The 22,701-nt window shown below is 58.4% G+C and overlaps 2 protein-coding genes across 9 annotated transcripts in view; one reads left to right on the top strand and one right to left on the bottom strand.

Annotated features, from left to right (window-relative positions):
• The window catches only part of DGKK (diacylglycerol kinase kappa), a 20,865-nt gene extending 5,786 nt beyond the window's left edge, over window positions 1-15,079 (top strand). For 3 of the 5 annotated variants that reach the window (XM_053955395.1, XM_053955392.1, XM_053955393.1), the window contains exons 3-30: window positions 4,375-4,485; window positions 4,600-4,680; window positions 4,908-5,012; window positions 5,221-5,353; window positions 5,540-5,646; window positions 6,069-6,194; window positions 6,340-6,442; window positions 7,932-8,094; window positions 8,191-8,299; window positions 8,458-8,597; window positions 8,733-8,814; window positions 9,303-9,394; window positions 9,642-9,741; window positions 9,988-10,228; window positions 10,459-10,557; window positions 10,668-10,767; window positions 11,197-11,304; window positions 11,755-11,851; window positions 11,930-12,037; window positions 12,177-12,290; window positions 12,422-12,556; window positions 12,642-12,808; window positions 12,912-13,029; window positions 13,116-13,202; window positions 13,294-13,410; window positions 13,490-13,592; window positions 14,108-14,238; window positions 14,653-15,079. In XM_053955395.1, the coding sequence (XP_053811370.1) occupies window positions 4,375-4,485; window positions 4,600-4,680; window positions 4,908-5,012; window positions 5,221-5,353; window positions 5,540-5,646; window positions 6,069-6,194; window positions 6,340-6,442; window positions 7,932-8,094; window positions 8,191-8,299; window positions 8,458-8,597; window positions 8,733-8,814; window positions 9,303-9,394; window positions 9,642-9,741; window positions 9,988-10,228; window positions 10,459-10,557; window positions 10,668-10,767; window positions 11,197-11,304; window positions 11,755-11,851; window positions 11,930-12,037; window positions 12,177-12,290; window positions 12,422-12,556; window positions 12,642-12,808; window positions 12,912-13,029; window positions 13,116-13,202; window positions 13,294-13,410; window positions 13,490-13,592; window positions 14,108-14,238; window positions 14,653-14,727 (3,252 nt within the window). In that variant the 3' untranslated portion in view covers window positions 14,728-15,079. Of the gene's footprint in view, window positions 1-4,044; window positions 4,212-4,374; window positions 4,486-4,599; window positions 4,681-4,907; window positions 5,013-5,220; window positions 5,354-5,539; window positions 5,647-6,068; window positions 6,195-6,339; window positions 6,443-7,931; window positions 8,095-8,190; window positions 8,300-8,457; window positions 8,598-8,732; window positions 8,815-9,302; window positions 9,395-9,641; window positions 9,742-9,987; window positions 10,229-10,458; window positions 10,558-10,667; window positions 10,768-11,196; window positions 11,305-11,754; window positions 11,852-11,929; window positions 12,038-12,176; window positions 12,291-12,421; window positions 12,557-12,641; window positions 12,809-12,911; window positions 13,030-13,115; window positions 13,203-13,293; window positions 13,411-13,489; window positions 13,593-14,107; window positions 14,239-14,652 lie in introns of all 5 variants that reach the window. The other 2 variants (XM_053955396.1, XM_053955394.1) reach the window with 2 other exon arrangements.
• Window positions 12,730-22,701, bottom strand: CCNB3 (cyclin B3). Of its 4 annotated transcripts, none has more exons than XM_053955408.1 (13): window positions 20,740-22,699; window positions 19,955-20,109; window positions 19,016-19,134; window positions 18,851-18,934; window positions 18,562-18,680; window positions 17,984-18,086; window positions 17,574-17,675; window positions 17,324-17,416; window positions 16,929-17,066; window positions 16,335-16,490; window positions 15,905-16,054; window positions 15,615-15,745; window positions 12,730-12,814 (listed from the first exon to the last, which is right to left on the bottom strand). In XM_053955408.1, exons 1-13 carry the CDS (start codon window positions 20,796-20,798, stop codon window positions 12,799-12,801), a joined length of 1,425 nt encoding a protein of 474 aa, XP_053811383.1. In that variant the 5' UTR covers window positions 20,799-22,699; the 3' UTR covers window positions 12,730-12,798. The 4 variants fall into 4 exon arrangements, with proteins under 4 accessions (XP_053811383.1, XP_053811382.1, XP_053811381.1 ...); XM_053955407.1 differs by lacking the exon at window positions 12,730-12,814 and adding an exon at window positions 15,260-15,481 and having other exon boundaries at window positions 17,574-17,672; window positions 20,740-22,698; XM_053955406.1 differs by lacking the exon at window positions 12,730-12,814 and adding an exon at window positions 15,260-15,481 and having other exon boundaries at window positions 20,740-22,697.

The raw sequence follows: 22,701 nt of genomic DNA, 5'->3' as shown, positions 1-22,701 counted from the left end.
ATGGCCTCATTTCTAAAAAGCAGCTGCTGGATAATGTGCTGTAGGGGGGTTGCCTTTCTTCTGGGGGCTCCTTTCCTTATTCCTCTCCTCCTGTTAATTGTTGGTCATCTTTCAGTGGCCTTGTGGGCATGATGTGGTGGCTTGTCAGGACTGGTGCTGGAATTTCCTTTTAAGCATCCACCCAGCGCGGGGAAGGGATATTGTGGTTGGTCCTGCAATGGCAGAAAGCTCCATCCTCTGGGAGCAGCTGAGCCTGTGGGGCCATAGCACCTTGTCAGGCACTGAGCCCCCTGACTGCCCAGTCCCGGAAGAGCTCTGCTGTGTCACAAAGCCTGATAAGGTTTCCAACTGACTGCAGCCCCTGGGGTGCCCAGCAGCTCGTGGAAGCCCTGCAGCTGGGCTGTTTGAGGTCTGCCAGCTTTTCTCTGCTGTCCTGGTGCCTGTTGGCTCAGCTGGGGGATGAGCTTTTATGCAACTGGACTCCGGCTTGTACCCAGTGGGCTCCTGCACTTGGAGCAGGAGGGTGGCTGCCTGGAATGATGCTGGTGCAATGCAGGTTGGTGTGTTGACAAGTTATCCTCTTTTCCTTCTCCTCCTACCGGGTGAGGCATCGCGTGGTTACAGGGACAAGTATATCCCTTCAGGAGAGGTGTAGGGTGGCCAGCTGTGTGGGCAGATAGTGTGGTGCTCACTAGCCATATGTTACGGCATTCCTGAGTAACAACCTCCCTGGCTCTTCTCCAGGTGCTCCTTTGCTGTCCAAGCTGATCCCAGCAGGAAAACCCTCCTGCCCCAGCTGTGGTCAGACCTTGATGCATAATGGGCTTTTCCGAGGAGTGGTGGTGGCAGAGCTGGGAGAGTGGGGTGACAGAACAAAGCAGCATCCTGGGGCTGTGCTTTAGGGCTGAATGGCTGGCATTTTGGGATGTAGCCTGACCTGGAAGAATCCCTGCTGGAGGGTGCTGAGCTTCCCTGGGCTGCAGTTCAAGCCCCCTGCTTGTGCCGAGCACACAACCAGGCTGTGGCATGATGGCCTCTGGAAACCAGCCCAGTCCTGGCACGCACGTGGCTGGCCAGCCTCCCAGGGCCATTTTTACCTGTGTCCCCTCTGAGGCTCTGCTGCCACTGCCACTTCAGCTGCATCTGATCTGGAGGTGGTAGTACATCTGCAGATGCTGTATGGTTTCATTCTTGCCTTTGCCTTCCTGCCCTGTGCCTCTGGGATCCCCCCAGTGCTGGTGCTGAGTCCTCAGGGCTGGAGAGAGCAGGGAGGGACCTCGGGATGGGGCAGTGGAGTGCTGGGACAGAGCCCTACAGGGGAGCTGGCCTCTGGCTGATTGCTGGGCAGGGTGTGCCGCCTTGGTTGCTGAGGTGAGACCAGCTCTGGCGTTGCTGAGGCTCCCTGCAGTGCTACCTGGGGCTTTCCAGACAGAAAAGCTGTGGTTGGGGTGAGTGGAGGGGCTTGGGTTTGTTTTGGGGTGTGGGTGGCACACTGTGCTTTACAGCTGTGCAGTGACTGGTGCAGAGCTCCCAGCCCAGTGGCCAGGAGCTGCCAGTGTCCCCAAACTGTCCAGGAAGAAGAAGCAGTCCCTGTGCTGCAGGTGCTCAGCTCCAGCTCTTTTGAGCTCTAGGGTACCTAATAGCCACTTACTATGTAATTGTGGTGACCCTGGTGCTCTGGACAGGGCTCTGGGGAGCCAGCACAGCAGGGGTGATGTCATCCTGGCATGGTCTGTCTGCCCTTGCCATCATCACCCCTTTCCTGTTTGCAAAGAGGAAGCCCTGGGCTCCCCCAGCAATGCTGCTGCAGTGTGGCTTCCCACCACGTGGCTGGGCCTGCTGCTGGCCTTGGCCATCAGGTGCCTCTCAGGTGTCGTCCTGTTGTTCATTCCAAAAGCAGGGGTCCAAAACCATGGAGCCTCTTGGGAGCTGCTCCCTGCCCCAGCAGCTGGAGCAGTGCTCCTGGCTGAAACCCATGATCAAAAAAATGAGGTGGGTGGGTGGGTGACTTACTACAGTGAGATCCCAAAATAGCCCTCTGGCAGCCCAGACTTGTGTGCCTGCCCAGGCAGCATAGAACAGCTGGACTCCAGGGCTTATTTTGGAAAGGGGACTTGCCTTATTTTCCCCAGGGAGGGTTTATGTGGCCCCATGCTGGCACCAATGGAAACTGTACCACATGGCATCACACACCAGGGATGATGCGGCCTGGATGGGCAGCTGAGGAGTTGTGCAGCAAAATGCTGCACATGGCAACACAGAGGGCTTGGGCTTTGATTGCCCAAAGTAGCCCACAAGGGTGGGCATAGGGAGAGGTGCCCCTGAGCTTCTCTACACCAATTTTGCCACCCCATGTTAGGATGGCTAGGGATTAGTCTGCACTGGTGGGAAACTGAGGCACAGTCCCCCCCAGCCATGGTATTGCAAGTGTTGTAAAGCTCTCATGGGTGTTGTGGTGGAGGTGGGGGAGTCTGCCTTTCAGGGCAGCTGCATCCTGTCCCTGGGAGGGCCAGGACTCTGACATCTTGGGACTCGGTGATGACTTTTTGCTGCTGTCAGGAGCTGCAGGAGTGGGTGCCACCCTCCCTTGCAGCCAGTCCTTGCTGTATCCTGCCACCCACGTAGCCCTGGAGCCAGGCAGAGTGCCCATGCCCAGCTGGCTCCAGCCCCTGCTGTGATAGCCCTGAGGCGCCATCATGGACCCTCCTCTTCTTCCTTCTCCTTGTCATCCTTTTCTCCTGCTGCCCCCCCCCTGCCCCGCCCTTCACTGTCACAGCTCCTCACACCACTCCTCGCTGTCACACACTGCCTGTCCTTTGCAGCACCAGCAATGACTGCAGCAAACACGGCACCTGTGCCTGATGAGTGCAGCCAGGTGTGGTGGATGTGGTGTTTGGGGCTGGATCCCACCGGGCTATGGCAGGACCCCGGCTTGTCCCCTTCTGGTGTGGGGCAAGGGCTGCTAGGGTGCATGGTCTGTGTGTGGATCTGGGGGTCACAGCTGGACCCCACTGGGAGGATCCCTCTGCACTCTCGCAGCTGAGAGGCCAGGAAAGGGATGGAGTGTGTCCCGGGGTGCTGGCACTGGGGACAACGGGGCTGTTTGAACCTGCACCGATATTCCCAGGCATCATGGTGATTGACCAGAGCCAAACTCTGCACCAGTCTTGGGGAGTGATAAAGGCTTAAAACATCCCTCTTCAAACTCCAAGCTGGAAGAGAGCAGGGAACAGTGTGGTGGGTGTCCCAGGGAGGTTCAGGAGGGTTGTGCATTTGGGGAGTTGAGGCTCAGGGAGCACCCCAGGCAGGGTTTTAGCTGCTCTTTAAAGGCTTCTGCTATTCCTGGTGCTTTTGCCATCTGGTTCACACCCGTGGGGCAGTAGATTAAGGTTGAGACCTGGCCCTGGTGTGTTTGCAGGCTGACGGGTGCCTGGGTGCCACCTCTTGCAGCACATGGGTTGGCACTGGAGTGCAGAGCCCCAGGGCCATGCTTCTCCCGCTGTGCCCTCGTGCCCAGTGCTAATTTGCCGTTAAATGTGGCTTGTCATCATGTGCCTGGATTGGATACAACCACTGTGGCAGCTAATTGCAGAGAAGCAGCTGAACAGAGCTGCCGGTGGTGTTTAAAGAAGATACAATCAAAGATGAGGCAGTGCCAGAGCATCTCTGCCACCTCTTTCAGGCTCATAGCCATGTTGCAAACACTAATTAATTGAGTCTTGTAAATACCACTGCGAGAAGGGTAAATATTGGCAGGTGCTGGGTTTCGGGAAGGGCAGAGGACGGGCAGCCAGGTTGCAGTGATGCACTGTGCTGCAAGGGATGCTCTGCCTGCTGTGGGCTGCCCTCAGCCCCGGGTTGTTCTCTCCGGGGGCTGTGGGGGCAAGGCAGAGCTGGCTGCACTCTGGCTGTCTGCTCTCCAAACCAGCTGGGGCCGCAGTACCCAGGTAATGCCACTTCAAAGATGCAGTCCAGGTATCTCTGGGGCACTAGTGTCCTCTTAAAGGAAGCTCTCCTGGCTCCAGTTCTGCCCTTGGCTTCTAGGGAGCTGCAGCAGGGTGAGGATTGAGAATCTCCAGGCACTACCCTGGGGATGGAGAGGAAGCATCAACAGTGGAACCTCTGCACTGCTGGAGACCTGCATCTTCCAGCCCTGCCATGCCCAGCAGCATCCTTCCAGCTCACAGGGAGTGCCCAGTGCCCAGGCAATGGTAGGCAGGGAACATCATTTCCCCTGCTACATACAGCAGAGAGTGAGCCCCAGAATGTCCAATCTGTGCTCCTGGGGACCCAGGGACTGGTGTCACAGGGGAAAGTGGTGGCTTTGGTGATCCTGAGGGGCTACGGGAGCTCAGAACATTGTGGTCTCTGCAGAAGAGCGTAAAGGAGGGGCTGTTGCTGAAGCAGACGAGCTCCTTCCAGAGGTGGAAGAGACGATACTTCAAGCTGCGAGGCAGGACACTTTATTATGCTAAGGATGCCAAGGTAGGCTGGGGGGTGCTTCCAACATGCCCAGTTGGGGGGAACCTGAGCCTGCCAGCCCAGGAGGGGACAGAGATCCCTGCCTGGTGGACTGGGGCTCTGGTTCCTCCCTCGCAGTCCCTGATCTTTGATGAGGTGGACCTGTCTGATGCCAGTGTGGCTGAGACCAGCACCAAGAACATCAACAACAGTTTCACGGTGAGGGAGGTGTGGGGCTACCAACTGCACCCTGTAGAGACCTTGGCACCTTGTGGGGAGGCACTAGAGACCTCCCTCATCCCCCCAAAGCCATGGGGCTCTCCATAGCATGGCCTCCTGCTGCTCGAGGTGGCACTGCTGTGCCAGAGATTGCTGGGGTCTGTGCTGGGTTCTGGCTGGCCTGGCAGTGGCCTTGCAGGAGAACGTGGGGATGGTGGCTGTTGCAGGTCATCACGCCATTCAGGAAGCTCATCTTATGTGCGGAGAACCGGAAGGAGATGGAGGACTGGATCACTGCCCTGAAATCCGTTCAGAAGTGGGAGATCCATGAGGTGATGTGGGCAGGGTGCTGTATGGATCTGTATTTCTATGTGGAGTGTGTTTCCCTCTGTGTGCCTTTGATTGCCAGACAAGAGCTGTTGTCCTTGGCATCGCCCCACAAAGAGGACAGGAGTTGGGCTGGGGGGACTTGAGGGGCCAGGAGGGAGTGAGTGCCAGCTGAGGGTGCCCGGCACTGATGGGGCAGGGCTGTGCCTCCAGGCCACACAGTTCAACATGGAGCACTTCTCGGGCATGCACAACTGGTACGCCTGCTCCCATGCCCGCCCCACCTTCTGCAATGTGTGCCGCGAAGCTCTTCCAGGGGTCACCTCCCATGGCCTCTCCTGTGAAGGTCAGTGCTGGGGTCCTGCTGGGAGGTAGGCAGGGGTTGGGATCAGGGCGGGGCAGCCTCTCAAGGCTGGGCCAGAGCAGGAGTGGTGCAGGGTGATGCCCACTGCCCAGATGCAGAGAGGTTTGGGATCAGGGATGTGCATGCTGTGGGGACCTTCCCTGCTCCTCACTGCTCCCCCCCACGCAGTCTGCAAGTTCAAGGCACACAAGCGCTGTGCTGTCAGAGCCACAAACAACTGCAAGTGGACGACTCTGGCCTCCATCGGCATTGAAATCATCGAGGATGAGGATGGGGTAAGCAGGGGAGTCCCTGTCAGGGATCCTGGCAGGACAGATCCTCCAGCAGAACTAGCCATGCTGTGCCCAAATCAGGAAGCAGGAAGAAACTGTAGCTGTCCCCTGCACTGTGTGGCCTCTGGGCTTGGCTCTGCAGGGGCATAGCTTGGGGACACCTCCTCTGGAGCCCTGTATCAGGATCCCTTTTAGCTGTCCAAGTGGGACCACCTCCAGACATTTTCTGGGTCTATGTCTGACCTGCCTCACATGCCGATGGCTTCAAGCAGCCAGGTGGGCAGGGATGAGAGGACATGGGAGGGGTCCCAGACCGGCCTTGCCCTGCTGCATGGCACCACCTCCATGGTGCTTGGGGAAAGAGGTGGCTTATGATCTTTCCCTCAAGCATGCAGGATGCTATTGGTAGCTGCCCTTCTCTGCAGGTGGCCATGCCCCATCAGTGGCTGGAGGGGAACTTGCCCGTCAGTGCACGCTGTGCTGTCTGCGACCGAACCTGTGGCAGTGTCCGGAGGCTGCAGGACTGGCGGTGTCTCTGGTGCAAGGCCATTGTAAGGAAGTACCATCCCTGTCCCCACCCCTCTCCCAGCACAGACAGCACTGCCCCTCCTGTGTGCATCTCTGCGAAAGCTCATGCTGGAGACTTTGGTGCTGCGTCCCCCAGCTTTGCTCATACAGGTGTTCCTGTGTTCCCAGGTTCACAGTGCCTGCAAGGAGCTCCTTTGCAAGAGGTGCCCCCTGGGCCAGTACAAAGTGTCCATCATCCCACCAACTGCCTTGAACAGCATCGATTCTGATGGTGAGTTGTGGAGGGCACAGGGCTGGTCTGGTGGGGCGGACAGGCTGTTTGGGATAGGGCTCTGAGCTCTCTGAGGTCCTCTGGAGGTTCTGACTTGTGGCACTGTGCCTGTTTTGTGGGGCAGCAGGAACACCACCTTCAGTAGGCTCCAGAGTCAACGCCCCTCCCTTAGTTGAAGGCTGCTTGTTGCCTTGCACCCTGTTTCAGGGCTTGGTGGTATTCCATGGGCTTTGGGGTGGCCTTTCTTGCCTGCATGTGGCTTTAGCTGCTCCTGCCAGGCCACCACTTGCAGTGGGTCAGGACATGGTCCCTCTGTGCTGGGATCAGCAGTGCCAGCCCTACACCCCTGAGGTGGGCTGTCCTCTGTTGCACCTCAATGGTTCAGCATCTCTCAAGGCAGGATAAAGCTCTTGCTTGGGTTATTTCTCAGTGTCTGAAGCTCAGCTGGTTTTTTGGTAGTGCAGAGCACAGCTTTGCCCTGGCACGGGACACTGCAGGAAGAAGCCATGTGGAGTGTGGGGGGAGCCCCCCAGCTGTCTCCTTCTCCTGAGGGGCCCAGCTGGGCTCCGCTGAGCAAAATCTGTTCTTCTCCTCCGGATATTTCTTTCTTCATTCTTTAACGCTTTTCATCACTCAGCTCAGCCGGTGGCTCATTTGCCTCGTTACTCATTGGGATGCTGTCAGGGTAACCATCACGCGGCTGTTTCTCAGCTCCAGAGCCTCGGCTGCTGGTGGCTGATCCCTGGCAGCATCTCTGCCCTGTTGCTCTCCAGCAGCCCAGCCATCCGTGGCTGTGACTGTTGCCCACCCAACTGGGAACAGCTTAGCAAGGCCTCAGTCCCGCCTTGTCCTGCCATGCTGTCCTGCTGCAGCATATGGGTACTGCTGGCAGCGAGCTTTTCCGCTGCAGCCCACGCTCTGACTCAGCAGCTCTCAGTGCTTTGTGTTACCAATCTGCTCTGCTCAGCTGGGCTGGGAGTGGAGATGGAGCAGTGGCCAGGCAAGGAGGGGGGGGATGTAGGGATGTTGCCCCCATGCTCCTGCTGTGGTGGTGGTGCTAGGGCTCCTGGTTGCAGCCCACGGGGCTCTAAGGGCAATGACTGTGGGGCTGGTGCCAGTGGCATGATGGCTGATATGGTCCCTGCTGCAGCATTGCTTGGTCTGCCAAGGGAAGACCAAGGGAAGGAGCCTGCAGACACCAGCCAGGGAACTGGGATGGCCAAGATGTGCCTGAGGCAGGTGCAGGCTCTGAGCCAGCTGTCATCCTGCTCTGCCTTGGGCACATTTCTTTCCCCATCTCATTTCTTTAAAAGCACAGTGCTTCCTCTTCCCTCTGCCCCTCAGCATCCCCTGGACATCCCCATCACTGTCCCTCCTGCCCCAGCACCCCACAGGTTGGGCTCGGCACAGATGGAGTGTCCTTACTCTGCTCTCCTGAAGTGCGTGTGAGGAGTGAGAGCCGGGGCTCATGTGTTTGGGCTTACTGCAGGTTTCTGGAAAGCCACCTGCCCCTCGAGCTGCTCCAGCCCTCTCCTGGCCTTTGTCAACTCCAAGAGTGGGGACAACCAGGGTGTCAAGTTTCTGCGCAAGTTCAAGCAGTTCCTCAACCCAGCCCAAGTCTTTGACCTCATGAATGGGGGCCCACACCTGGGGTAAGCACCAGCCTGAGCACCGTGGAAATGCCTTGGTGGGATCCCAGTAGGCACCTGGCACAGCACCTAGTCCCTCTCTCCTTGCCCCCCACCCAGGCTGCGTCTCTTCCAGAAGTTCTCCACCTTCAGAATCCTGGTGTGTGGTGGGGATGGCAGTGTGGGTTGGGTGCTCTCTGAGATCGATGCCCTTGGCCTCCACAAGCAGGTGAGTTGGGAGTGCCTGGCACTACTAGTGCAGGCTGGCACCATCCCCAGCACTGGCACACTCTGTGTGCCCCAGAAATGGGGCACAGCAGAGTTGGGGGTGTCACAGGTGCCCCTGGGGGCTGCTCTGAGCCCCCCCACTCTGTCTCTTTCCTGCAGTGTCAGCTGGGTGTCCTGCCACTGGGGACTGGTAATGACCTTGCACGGGTCCTGGGTTGGGGCAGCCTGTGTGACGATGACACTCAGCTGCTGCAGATCCTGGAGAAGCTGGAAAGGGCCACCACCAAGATGCTGGACCGGTGAGCAGAGCATGGAATACATGCCTCTCTGTCCCCTCTACCTTGGCATTTCTTGGGCAGCCTGTCCCAGTTCCTTGCCTGTCCCTGTGCTAGGGGGCCAGGAGATGGCAAGCAGCCATGGTTTCTGTTTTGCAGGTGGAGTGTGCTTACCTATGAGGCCCCCAAGCAGTCCCCCTCAGCCCTGAAGGAGGAGGAAAATGGGGACTCCAACGTCCAGGTGGGAACCTGGATGTTGGCATTTGGGGGCTTGAGATGGGGAGGGCAGGCTGGAGGGCAGGTTCCTGTTCAACCCAATTCAGAGACACACAGGGAGGGATGGCACAGCAAGAGGTTATTCTGGGGGTCCCTGGGGATTGGGGCTCTGAGGGGGCTGGAGTTGGCTGCATGCAATGAAATGAGCCTGGCAGGTCTCAGCTTGGCATGTGCAGTTGGGAGCAGAAGTTGAGGTAGAGCTAGCCTGCCACTGGCCAGCTGCTTTGGACTCTTCTGTGTGCTCCTGTTCAGCCCCTTGCCTCAGTTTCCCTCCTGATGCGACTGACCTCCCCTCTGCCCAGCAGCATGGGCATGGCTACCCTCAGTGCTGGGGAGTGAGCTGAATAAGGGCTGATAATCCCCAGTTCAAGGCTGGCTGGGCTAAGCTCCATCCCTGAGCAGGTCACATAGCAAGGTGGCAGGTGTCCAGCTGTCTCCACCTGTGTCCCCCAGGTCCAGATCTCGCATTACGCGGACTCCGTTGCCTTCCACCTGGCCAAGATCCTGGAGTCAGACAAGCACTCAGTGGTGATCTCCTCTGCAAAGTAAGGAGGGGGCTGTTGATGGGGGTGCCAGGAGCCCCTTTTGCTGGGCTGGGGCCTGTCCTCAGGACCACTGCACCCCCCTCGGCCAGGCTGAGAAGCAGCTGCCGGCTGTGCTGGTGCCTGACAGATAATCCTGGCGCTGGCCCTCTGGAGCAGCGGGTGTTATCCCAGCAGGTGCCCTGGCTGGCATCTGTGCCTCGCTGGCCACCCCGTGCCCCTCTTGACCTCCAGCCACTTCCTTTGGCAGGTTCCTCTGTGGCACTGTCAATGACTTTGTGACCGAAGTTGGACGGGCTTACAAGAGGGCGACGGAGAACAAGCAAGAGGCTGAGCTGATGGCACGGAAGGTGTGTTGCAGGGGAGCTGGAGGGTTGGGTCAAGCTGTGGCACTGCTCCCGAGCAGGGGAGGGGTTGCTCCGCAGGCCTCTGCCCTTGTTGAACATGTATTGGGGTGTGCCATGCTTGGGGTGCCCAGGCACGGGGTGTGCAGGTGCTTGGGGGTATCCAGGCACTTCTAGTGCCCAGGGAAGCACCCAGCAGTGGTGGAGGGCAGCAGCTTGTGCCAGGTGCTCAGTGGGGTAGGTGTCCCACAGTGTGCCATGCTGAATGAAAAGCTGGACTCGCTGGTGCGGGAGCTGAATGAGGAAGCTCAGGCCATCATGGTCCCTGAAGAAATGGCACAGGCCACCCATGCTGATGTCAAGGACCAGGAGAAAGCTGGCAGCTTCAACCCCAGTCCTATGCCTCGCATCTTCAAATCCAAGGAGCAACTCATGCTGCGGGCAAACAGCCTGAAGAAAGCCCTGCGGCAAATCATTGAGCAGACAGAGAAAGGTGAGGGAGTGGTGGGAACTGGCAGCTTCCCTGATGCTGCAGCAGCCTGGCAGGGGCTGTGAAGCTACAGTGGGTTGGTGCTGGACCCGTGCCTTTGTTCTCCTCTGGGATCCTTGGGGTTGGCAGCAGTGGCCCCCCCTGGGCCCTTCCTGGCCCGAGCCCACAGGGCTGACTCGAGGAGGGGCTACAGGGCTGCACAGACTCCCTGTCATGCCCCTCTTTGTATCCAGCTGTGGATGAGCAGAACAAGCAGACCCAAGCCTACCAGGGCAGTATGGGCCCCAGCAAGGACATCTCGGAGGAGTTCAACAAGGAGGAGGAAAAGCTCAGTAAGATGCCAGCAGGGCACATGGCATTTTGTGGGGGCATGGGGGTGAGCTGTGGGATGGGCTCAGGGTGAGAACCCATGCGACAGCTACCTCCCTGTCACCCTGGCCAGGCTCCCGGCGGGTGACGGTGACCTCTGCATCTTCCTCCATCATCCTGGACCGGCCAGATACCTTTGGCAGCTTGCAGTTCCCTGAAGACCCCAGCACCCTGTGAGTCAGGTGTTCTGCCTGCCCTGGGGACCCTGGCCCACTCTTGCTGCCCAGGAGCAGAGCTGGTACCATGCTGCCCCTTTGAGGAGGCTGCTGCAGCAGCCTCTGCCCACCAGTGTGGCATCCCTGCCAGCAGGCCCTCCCTGACCAAGCAGTGCCCATGCTGGGGGAGCCTGCCTGTGGATGGTGTGGGATCTCAGGCTGATGCTTGGGGCTTGGTGTTCCTGCCTGCAGGCAGGTCCTGGATGTGCCATGGGTGTCCTGCCACGGTGACTGAGGGAAATGCGGCCATCCCTGCTAGTTTTGGTCAGGCTTCCCAGTGGCAGCAGCTCTGCTCCAGTGGGTGTTACGCTGCATCCTCTGGTGCCAACCCAGAGTCACTGATGTGCAGCTGCTGCTTAACCTGTTTTCCCTCTTTGCTGATTTCAGACACTTCTCAGAGAAATGCGTCATGAATAACTACTTTGGCATAGGCCTGGATGCAAAGATCTCCCTGGAGTTCAACAACAAACGCGATGAGCACCCCAAGAAGTGCAGGTTGGCTGGAACCCCCAGATTTCCCCCAGGAAAAACAGGTACCCCTGGCTTCCCAGTGCCATCAAACTGCTGGGAGCCATAGGGGTGACTCAGTGCTACTGTGTTGGGGTCCTTCCTGCAGCAGATTTTGTACCTGCACCCATTGCTGGGATGAGCACCCCTTGGTGGCAGGTTGCAAACACCCCAGAAAGGGTGAAGACACAAGGACATGGTAGGATTTACTTGCTCTGCACCTGGAGAGAGGGACATTGCCACGCTGGCATGGAAGGGTTGAAATCTGGGTGCAACATGCTGCACCTTTGGCTTTCCTGGGAGGTAGCAGGAACTGAGGAAACTAAGGTGGGGCCAGCAGTCTGGGACTGTTCAGCACGGTGCCCCAGGAAGGGTGTGAAGCCTGTGACAGGCAGTGGGGAGCCCACAGCCCCTCATCTGTTCCACTTTGCCCCACAGCAGCCGCACCAAGAACATGATGTGGTATGGGGTGCTAGGCACAAAGGAGCTCCTGCAGCGCACCTACAAGAACCTGGAGCAGCGGGTACAGCTGGAGGTATAGGGCTGGGAGAACAGGGAAAGGGTGGGAGGGGCAGCGTTACAGCAGCCCCCTAGGCTTAGCCCTCTCTTGCAGTGTGACGGGGTGCCTATCTCACTGCCCAGCCTGCAGGGCATTGCTGTCCTCAACATCCCCAGCTATGCTGGGGGCATCAACTTCTGGGGAGGCACCAAGGAGGACAATGTGAGTGCTAGTACCGTGAGACGAGTTGGGTGGTGGGATGTCCTTTCCCCAGTCCTAAGATACCCCAGGGCAGGGGTGTCCCTGCTTTGGGCACACATGGGGGAAAATGGAAGTCTTCATGTGTAGTGGTCCTCTACAGAACTTTGGGGCTCCATCCTTCGATGACAAGAAGCTGGAGGTGGTGGCAGTCTTTGGCAGCATCCAGATGGCCATGTCACGGGTCATCAACCTGCAGCACCATCGCATTGCACAGGTAGTGGCAAGGTACCCTGCAGGACCACGACTAATGCCTGAAAGCTTTTGGGGCAGCAAGGAAGCCTGAGGCAGTGCAGCTCTGCTCAGCTCAACAGCTATTGATGCCACCCTGGGCTGTCTGCCCCACAGTGCCGCATGGTGAAGATCACCATCCGGGGCGACGAGGGCGTCCCTGTGCAGGTGGATGGAGAGGCCTGGATCCAGCCACCTGGCATCATCAAAATCCAGCACAAGAACAGAGCCCAGATGCTGACAAGGGACCGGGTGAGAGACTGAGGTGCTCAGCAAGACAATGCTGGGACGTGGGGAGGGATGACCGTCTCAGAGGGGCCATGTCTGTCCCCCGCAGGCATTTGAAAGCACCCTCAAGTCTTGGGAGGACAAGCAGAAGGGGGAGAGCTACCGAGCAGCCACACGGCCACGGCTCAGCTCCCAGCAGTCTATGGAGTACCTGACCGAGGAGGAGAGCAGCCTCTTGCAGCAGGTCTCACAGGTCGCCGAGACCCTCATTGCCAGGTCAGACTGTGGGAAAGGGAATACAGTGGGCACAGGGAGGCCATGCAGAGGTGCCTGCCCAGCCCAGGGGAGTCCTGGCAGCTCCAGCCCCTGTCACCCACAGGATCCATGAGGCAGCCAAGGCTCACAAAGCCATGGAGCAGGAGCTGGCGCATGCAGTCAATGCCAGCTCCCTGGCACTGAGTGAAGCCCTTTCCCACAAAGCTGCTGGCACCTCAGAGGTGAGCAGGGACTGGGAGTGTAAGGCAGCCTTTACTCAGGCCCCGTGGGGCCCTGCCGCTCAAGGGGGTACCCCTCTGTGCCCCAGTTTCTCAGCAGGAATATGGCTGTGGAGATGGTGCTGAGCATCAAGGAGCTGTGGGCTGAGACCAGGGCATTCCTGGAAGGGAAGGCGGTGAGTGAGGGGCTGGAGAGCAGCCAAAGCCCCTCAAGGCTGCTACCTCTGGGGGTGGCAGCAGGTTGGGCATGGTCCCTGTCCCCCACAGCTGGACTCGCCGCAGGAGGAGGAGGCACTTCAGGGGCCCCTGACTGTGCTGGGCCAGGAGTTGCAGCGGCTGCTGGACATCCACTGGCTGGGCCCTATTGCCCACCCTGCTGAGGAGGTGGGTGCACAGGGCCTGGGGTCTGGCACAGCCCAGCCTCAGGGAGCTGTAGCATCTCACCAAGCCTGGCTTCTCACAGGAAGGTGCCAGCAAGGGCAGCTTTAAGCTTCGCCTCAACATCCCCAAGCCCAGGAAGGAGAAGGACAAGCTGCAGAAGCAGAAGGCCAACAGTGCGCTCCCAGGTAAAGTGAGCAGTGTGCCAGGGAGAGACAGGTGGTGCAGTCCCTGCTAGAAAGGACCCCCCTATGCTGACCTATCCCTCAATCTCCTGTCCTGGGGATGCTGGGGAAGAATCCTCAGGAAGGGGGAGCAGGGCTGGCTGGGGGTGGCACCCTTGTCACCAAGAGCCCCTGACAGCTTTTTCTGATATCAGACATGCAGAGCACCCCAACCCCATAACACCTTGGCTAGGGGGAGAAGGGGGCTCTGGTACAGCTCAGATCTTTGGGTAAGTCCCTTGTCCACAGCTGGGGGTCTAGTTGAGGTGGAGCAGCTCAGGTGCTCCGTAAGTAAGCCAAGGAGAGGAGAGACCTCTGCAGCCTGAGCAGTCTATGGCCTCTGGCCCTGCTGGAGTCAAGGGTGGGAGGGGGTATACTGTCTGCTGAGCACAGGCTGCCATCACTGCTGTCTGCCCTGCTGCATCCCACTGCCTCCACGGGACCCAGCAGTCCACCACTGTGCTTTTCCTCCCTGCTAGCAGACAAGTGGAGCTCCGAGGAGGTGGCAGCTTGGCTGGAAGCGCTTGGTTTAGGGGAATACAGGGACATTTTTGTCCGGCATGACATCCAGGGCTCAGAGTTGATTCTGCTGGAGAGGAGAGACCTTAAGGTACAGCCCCCTTGTGCCTCCTGAGGGACACCCTGCCCTGGGGAGCATGGTGTCCTCCACCCCTCCTCTCCCTATCCCTCCTGGTGGCAGGTTGGCCCTAGATCTGGGTCCACAGAGTTAAGCTTGTGCGCAGGGGCGGGGAATCAGGGGAGGAAGGTGGCCTTGGTCCTCCAGCTTGCAGGGCTCCATACACCTGTGTAAAGCAGCATCAGCAGCACCCAACCCTCACCTCCATTCAGGCATGGGGATGTGCTTTCAAGAGGACAACGGGCTTCAAGCAAGCGCTCTGCTCTAGCAAGGGAGAGTGTGGGGAGCTGGGCTGTGCCTCATCCTCCACCCTGTGGCTTGTCTACCAGCAAGGGCCAAGAGCTGGACCCCTGCAAATGCATCACCTCCACTTTCTCTTTTCTGCAGGACCTGGGGATCACCAAAGTGGGCCATATGAAGAGGATCCTTCAGGCCATTAAGGAACTCAGCAACCTGCCCTAGGCTGACAGCAGAGCAGCAGCCCAGCCCAGGTGCTGGGTGGGTGCTGCCCCAGGGAACAGGGGTTGGGTAGGGGAACAGGTCCCTGCCTCTGCCCCATATGTATGGAGCCCCCCCTGCTTGCCTCGCTTTAACTCTGTCCCAAGTGACCCTGGAGCCACTGCTTCTCCCCCAGCCTATGGGGCTGGAGACACTGAAGCAGAGGTCTACCCTGATAGGTGTGTGGTCTGACCCCATCAGGGTCACTGTAGGAGCTGGGGCCACCCTCTGTGTGCTCAAGCTGGAGCCAAAGCAAAGTTTCCCCTTCCCCATGTGAGTATTTATGCTGTGTAAATATTTGGAGAGAAGATGCTCATTGCTGCTGCTTGCACAGTGTCATTACTAAGGGGAAGGTGGGGAGGAGGGAATTGAGAATACCTTTCCAGCCTTCACCCCTGAGCTCCCTGCTCCCCCACCAGTCACCCTGCTCTCACCCTCTGTCTCATCACGACACAGGGAAGTAGAGTGCTGGAGCTCGGTCTCCAGTGCCAGCATGTACAACAAACACATTTTATTAACAGTTACACATGACTTTTTTTTCCCCCTCCCCCCCTCTTCCTCAGTTAAAATTACTATTACTTATGTACATGGTACCACCCTGCTTGAGGGTACCCCATTATTTACAAGCTTATTCACAGAGTAGGGCTAGGAGCTAGTGAGTGTCTCCTCGAGCTTGAGCATGTCCATGGGGGTGACTTTGGCAACCTCAAAGAAGACCCTGGAAGGAACACGTTGGCTTAGATCTCAACCACAGCCCTGACACCCATCCACCAGTGCTCCCAGATCCCTACAGAGCCCCAGGGTGCATGCTGGTGGTGTCACTCCCTGAGACAGAGCCCCACGACTCTCACCTGTGTGAGTACTTGCTGCGCACAGCATTCAGCTTGCCACGGGGCTGGTATGTGAGCAGGAAATTCAGCCTCTTCACCAGGGGGTGCAGGTCCTGGGCACTGTACCCACTGTAGTACTCCAGTGTAGGAGTCTGCAAGAGGACAGCAGGGCTAAGCCGTGTCTCCTCAGTGATAGGACAGCCATCATCTTCCCTGCCCAGCATCCAAATCTGATCACATCACCCCACTCACTAGTCCACTGGGTCCCCCTGCAGTGCCTCCCATGGTGCCTTGGCAGGGACAGTACTCACCCAGCCCCCGAGGTTCTTCATGGTAAGGGCCAGCAGCAGGCAGCTGGCAGCCAGCTTCGAGGGGCTCTCACGGGCATAGTCGTACTCCTGCAGGGTCATCTCGCAGAGGAAGCGGGCCAGCGTCAGTGTCTCCATGGTGGCACGGGCACACTACATCCGGTGGGCAGGGAAAGGCTCAGCCTTTTGAGCAATGCTGCTACCCTTCCCAAACTTTCTAGGATCTAGAATGCTGCCTCTGGGGCACAGGACAGAGATCCCACACACTCAGCCAACCCAGACCACCATCCTCACACCCCTGAACCCTTTTGAGGGGACCTGGACGAAGTTTCCTTGCTGCCAACTGGAAGCCTGAAGCCCCAGCAATGCAAGTCACTGGAGCCAACAGAAGGGGTGCCTGGGGGCACCCAGCCCACCCTCCGAAAGCGCTCACCTTGGCAAAGCGCCGCAGGAAGCGGTAGGGGATGGGGATGTTGATGTCGAACTTGAGGGTGCTGAGGATGCTCATCTCCATAGCAATAAGCTCCTCCCGCTTGTAGGCATCATCACAGATATAGAGAAAGTCATCCACACATGGAGGGCACCGCTCCTGTAGGGGCACAACCGCTCAGCACCCCAGTGGGGGCTCGTCCTGGCCTCACTCAGGAGATCCTGGCCATCCTGCAGGCCCTGTAAGTGTTCACGTGCTGCTGGACTCAGCAAGGACTCTTAACACCCTGTAGGACTTTTGTGATGTCCATGCTCATCCAGCCCTTGGCTTGAGCCCCATGCCTGCATTAAGTAAAGTAAGGTATCCTGCTGGTCTGTGCAGAGCAGAGAGAAGCTGGCTCTTCAGTGACAGCAGGACACAGGTTTCAGCCCATCATGACTGTGTTTGCAGCCCTTGGGACAGGAAGAAGGAAGATGACAGACATGCCACCCTGGCAGCTCTCAGGGCAGTAACTTGGCCTTCTCTATAACCCCCCAAGGGACCATAGAGGCACAGCCCCTCTGCCCCTGCACCCCAGGAGAGCACACAAAGAGTCACCTCAAATTTGGAGGCAATGAGGATGGCAGTGGAGCCGATGAGCTGCAACTTCTCCCTCATGCTCACCACCTCCACCAGATAGTGGTCCACTAGCTTCACAGCCAGGTACAGTGTCTCATGGTTCAGCTCAAAGTTCTCCTGCAAGAATGAGAGTGGGGATGAGAACAGAGTGTCAGACAGAAGTTAGGCCTGGCCAGCTCTTTCCAGCTCTCACAGAGGCCAGGGGTGCCTATGGGCCAGGCTCAGAGGGCAGGATGTACGCTCATCCCTAGCCCACACAGGGGGAGGATCAGCTCTGCACTGGGAATGCTTGCAGGAGCCTCTGCCAGCACACTGAGGTCACACATGCCAAAGGCAGCATGGGGGCTGCTCTGCAGAAAGCTGTACCCTCTCACCTGCACCTCCACCATCCAGTCCACAAGGATAGCACGCATGTCCCCACTGATGTCCGTTTGCTTCTCCATGTAGTCAGGAAGCAGGAATTTTTCCTGCCAAAGAACTGGCTGTCAGGGACAGGACAAACATCCCCATCCTCAAAGAAGCCCCTTCTCACCCTGTGCAGTCCCCTGCCAGGTGGTCAGAGCCTCTGGGCAGTCAGTGGCCCTGCCTGCAGTCACTCCACATGCCTGGACAGGCATCACCCACCTCTCTCTCCCGCATGTATTCAAAGATCTCCTTGGCATACTCTGCATTGGCGTAGGGGTCACCCAGCTGCTCCTTATCAATGTCCTCCACTGCTGGCACCTGCTGGCATGGAAGAGGCAGCAGTAAGGGGGAGGCTGTGAGTGCCAGTCACCTTCTCGGGGCAAGGCTCCTCTGCACCTCCCTTTTCCTACCTGCCCTCATCACCCTGCAGTCCCTGCGCCACTCTTTCCCAGGGGAGGATTCTTGAAGGAAGATGGTGGTGCACTTTGCCCCCCTCCCCAGCTTTCCATCACCCTGGCTGAAGTCTCTCCAAGGCCCAGAGCACTGCCTGGTGCCCGAGTACCACCAGTGGCAGCCACAGACCGGTGCTCTGATGGACCTGGGGCAATGCTCGAGCCCAGGGTCCTTACCTTCTGCTCAGGAGGCTTTAGTTCCTGTACAGACACTGGTTTCTCTGGCACAGGATCCACTTTGGGCTCTACAGGAGCTGTTGGGGGAGTTTTCTTCATTGACCTGGGAAGGACAAGAGCATAAAATCATTACTGGAATAAGACCAAATTTCTTGGCTGAAAAGGGTCTTCCAGACACTCTTGCTGCTTCAGGAAGGGGCAAAACCACCCCTAAAATATCCCCACAGATTCCTAGAACAATTTAGGTTGGAAAAGACCTTTAAAGATATTGAGGACAACAGTTCCCCCAGCACTGCCATGCCCACCACTAAACCATGTCCCCAAGGGCCACATCCACATGACTTTTAAATCCTTCCATGGAAGGTGACTCTATAACTGTCCTGGGCAGCCTGTGCCAGGGGAAGATTTTTTTCCCCTCATACCCATCCTAACTCTCCCCTGCCACAACCTGATGCCATTTATAGTAGATATACTAGTTCCCTCCTGCATCTGGCTCAGCCTCCATCACCCAAGGGAAGCCCCTACTACTTGTCCTCATGGGACAAGTTTGCAGCAAACCCCTGCCCCCAGCTACTCACTTTTTTAGGTTGATTTCGTTGTTCTTGGCCACCCCTAAGGCATTATGTGCCTTCTGCACCTTGGGTGGGGCAACCTTCACAGCCTCCTTCTTCCCTGCCACCACCTGGTTCTTGCGAGCCTGTTTGGGTCAGGACAGGGGCGTAAAGGGGCTGCACAGTGGAAAGCAAGATATGCCCTGCAGGGAGACCTCTCTTCTCCCTAATGGGCATGGGGTATGCCCCCCCCCCCCCCCCACCATGGGGAGCTCACAGGGCACACCAGAGCCCCCACCCTCACAGAAGCACTCACATTGGTGATGTCTCCGAATGCTGATCTCTTCTTGGGCCCGCCCTGGGGTGAGGACGAAGACCTCTTCGCATGACAGCTCTCCTCCTGCAATAGAGGCTGTTAGAAGCTAGTGGTCAGCTGCCCCACAGGAGCCCCCCGACAGCCCTCGCTTGGCTCGGTGCTCACCTTCTCAGGGTCGAAATTCTCTGCAGCAGGGCCTACCTTGCCTGATCGGGGCTGCTTGGTGGTCAGCATCTTGGCATTGCGTGGCAAGGGCACCCTCTCCCTGGGTCTCTGTGAGCAAGCTGGGGGCAAAGCATGATGTGATGGAGGCTGCTGCCCACCTGCCTCCAGGGACAGCCTCCCAGCTTGGGGCAGCACAGCGGGACGTTTGTCCCTCCTGTGGGTTAGCACAGCAGGACTGACGCCTTTCCTGAGCATGGCATGTGGGTGGTGCCCCAAGACCAGGTGAGGGACAAATCTGGCTGGGTGCTCCCAGGGAGGAAGGGACACAGACCCCAAAGACCACCACCAAAAGCACTCTGCTGGGTGAGGTGGTAGGGGGGACAGGCAATTCCCACATTCCTGCATCCCAGAGAAGGATGCAAGGGCTTGCACTTCTTCGGAGATCCCCACTCTCCCACAACCCTCAGGGTCCCCTGGGGGAGTCGGGAGTCCCAAAATTCCCCTCTCTCCTGCATTCCCCGGAGTTCCCAGGGGAGCTGGGTATCTTGGAAGCCCTTACTCCCTTGCACCCTCCAGGGTCCCAACGCCTGCCACCAACTACAAGTCCCAGCGCTGCCCACTCCCCCGCAGCCCTCGGAAGCCCCACTCACCCATAACCGGGGGGAATCCCCCTCACTCAGTCATGCCCGATGTGTCCCCTCCCCACTCACCCATGCCCCGGGTGTCCCCTCCCCAATTACCCATGTCCCAGAGTGTCTCCTCCCCACTCACCCATGCCCGGGGTGTCCCCACTCACCCACGCCCGGCTCTCCCCACTCACCCGTGTCCCCTCCCCACTCACCCATGCCCCGGGGTGTCCGCTCCCCACTCACCCATGCCCCGGGGTGTCCGCTCCCCACTCACCCATGCCCCGGGGTGTCCCGCTCCCCACTCACTCACCCATGCCCACTCGGCTGTGCCCGCACCTGCGGCCCCGGCGCTTTTGAAAGTAGCAGTTCGGTAGCGGCCGGCCAGCACTGGCCGAGCCTCGCCCAATCAGAGAGCGAGGCGGTGCCAGGCGGCGGCCAATCAGCGGGCGCAGAGGGATGCAGTTGCTAAGGGACAGGGCGGCAGGGTTTAAAATTCAACGCCAGTGACCAATGGAAAGGCGAGCACGCGGCGGGGGCGGGGCGAGCGCCGGGCCGGGCGGGCAGTGATTGGTGGGAGCGGGCGCCGTTTAAATCTGTTCTGCGGCCGCGGCGGGGCTGGCATGGCGGCGGGGCTGGCATGGTGGCCGGGCCGCGGGGTGGCGGCGCAGGGGGAGCGGCCGCGGCCTTGCTGTCGTTCGCGGCGGGTGGAGCGGCCTCCACTGCCTCCGTCCGCAGCCGAGGCTGTGCGTCCCAGACCTCGGGGCTGTCCTTTCCCACCGGGCTGGGGAACTCTGGTTTGGGGGACGGGATGTGCTGGCCGTGCACCTTCCCTGACCCAGTGTCGGGAACAGAGGGTTCGGATCGTTTGGATAATCACAGGACGGTTTGGGTGGGGAGGGACCTTAAGCTCAAGCCGTTCCACCCCCTGCCATGGGCGGAGACACCTTCCACTGTTCCAGGCTGCTCCCAGCCCCAGTGTTCAGCCTGGCCTTGGACACTGCCAGGGAGCCAGGGGCAGCCGCAGCTGCTCTGGGCACCTATGCCAGGGCCTGCCCATCCTCACGGCGAAGATATTTTTCTTTTACCTAGTCTAACCTTACTTTCACTGTCTGAGGTAGCACAGGAGCACTGTTCATGTGGTGTCCTACAGGCATGAGTGACCAAGTTCAGGGTGAGGCTCACAGGGACTGCCCCATCATCTACAGTGACCAGGACAGGGTCATAGCTACCAAGGCACACGTCACAGTCACTGTACTATGGGGTTGTGTGAGATACCGGCCACTTATCCAACATCTGCTGAGGGTAAGAGCACTCCATGTGTATCAAGGACCAGCCTTGAGGGCATTGCAGTTCTTGGGGAGACCCCTGCCATGCAGCCAGGCTGCTGGGCAGGGAGAGCTCAGAAAAGGCTCGCTCAGGCTGTCAGTTGGCTTGAAGTCAATTTCCATGTATCGGGAAAGGAATGCATGAGACTCCTCACACCCACAGCTTGCTTTGTTCCTTGATAAACTAGACTTGGAAAAGCCACCCACTTTTCATGTGTGAAACACGTGATCCATATTTGTATACTGGATGCTCGCTGTATCACTCTGCTCCTTTGTGAGTTTCCAGCACAGTTCTCTGCTCTTGTGCCACTACCATGCAGTGGTCCTGTGCCCTCAGCAGCTCTTGGGGGCTTTAGCACTATGCTGATCTCTGGCATAAGTGAAGCCCTCTCTGAGGTAAACTCAGCAGAGCTCAACATTGCAGCAGAGGAGAGCTTCCCCTGGCCACCAGATTCCCAGAAAAACCTTTCAAATTCCTAAGTTTAACCCAAGAACATCCTTTCAGATAATCGCACACCCATGTGCTGCTATTGTGAGTGGAGCTGACGAACCCTGACTAGGGAAACACAGCAGTGCCAGCATCTGAGATTTAAACCTGCTGCCCAAGGGCTAGTGGGCAGGATGAGGCACATGGCTTGCATGCATGCTGCACACCTGCTACATGCAGGCAACTCTGCCACATCTCCAGCAGAAAGACCTGGACCATGGACAGCCAAGAGCAGAATTCTGCTCACAGGTTCAGTGGAGGTTTAAACCTGGGTCCCACAGATCTTGGGTCCCTTCAGTCCCCAAAACTGGACAGGGTTGCTGCAGCTCCAGCCCACCTTGTTCCCTCCTTGGCCACTTGTGCTCTCCAGCCCCAACTCCCTCAGTGTCACTGCTTCTGTCCTTGGCCTGGGGGCTTCCTGAGGCTTGCTTGCTGTTGGTTTGGGATCCTGTGGGATCCAGGTGCCTGCCTTTCCCTATGCATGTTAAGGCAGTGCATAGCCTGGCCAAAAGTACAAGTTGGGTGAATACTAGCCAGGCAGAGCCAGAACACATCCCACTGCCAGTGGTTATCCTGTGGGATAAGATCCTCAGCCAAAACTCCCATCCAAGTCTGCCCACAGCTCTGTGGAGGCTGGGAGAAACTCTCTGCTTTGGGACAGGTTCACGTCTGTCTATCCTGCCCAAGCTTGGCACTGGGAAGCTGGCTTTTCCAGTCTCCAAAGCACTGCCATGCCGGTGCTTCTGGCAAAGCTCTTGGGAATCCCAGCCCTGCTGCAGGGGTGTGACTCCCACCACGCAAGCTGGAATTGCCCCTGGACATGGGGCGTGTGGGAGAAAAAATGAGGAGAGCAAGAATTGCAAGGTGAAGCCATGGGTGTGCAGCAGGACCTGTGGCAGCTGTCCAAGCATCGAGGCAAGGCTGTGGTCTCAGTCCTGCTCACAATCTATGGATATTGGGGGCCAGCTGGAGGTGAGACCTCTGCAAGCTCTCCTTGGGCTCTGACATTCCCTCAGCAACACCCCAAATCAGGTAGAATGCAGGTCCTTGGCTCCTCCCACTAGACTCTGCTGTGTGCTGGCTCAAGAGCATTTGTGCCTGGCATGTCCCTTTTGCGAGGAGAGCTGGGTTGCTGTTTCCATCCAGCCTCTTCCCACAGCACTAAAAAAGCCTGTGGTGCCTTTTTGAGTTGGAGCAGACCCCAGCCCCAGCTTGGCTTCCTGGCACCGCAGGACTGCCGAGAAG

This window comes from Vidua chalybeata, chromosome 14 (assembly GCF_026979565.1).
Source record: "Vidua chalybeata isolate OUT-0048 chromosome 14, bVidCha1 merged haplotype, whole genome shotgun sequence".
In the NCBI taxonomy this organism is placed as follows: Eukaryota; Metazoa; Chordata; class Aves; order Passeriformes; family Viduidae; genus Vidua; species Vidua chalybeata.
The sequence above is the reverse complement of the archived record's forward strand: the minus strand, read 5'-3'. Positions and strand labels throughout refer to the sequence as shown.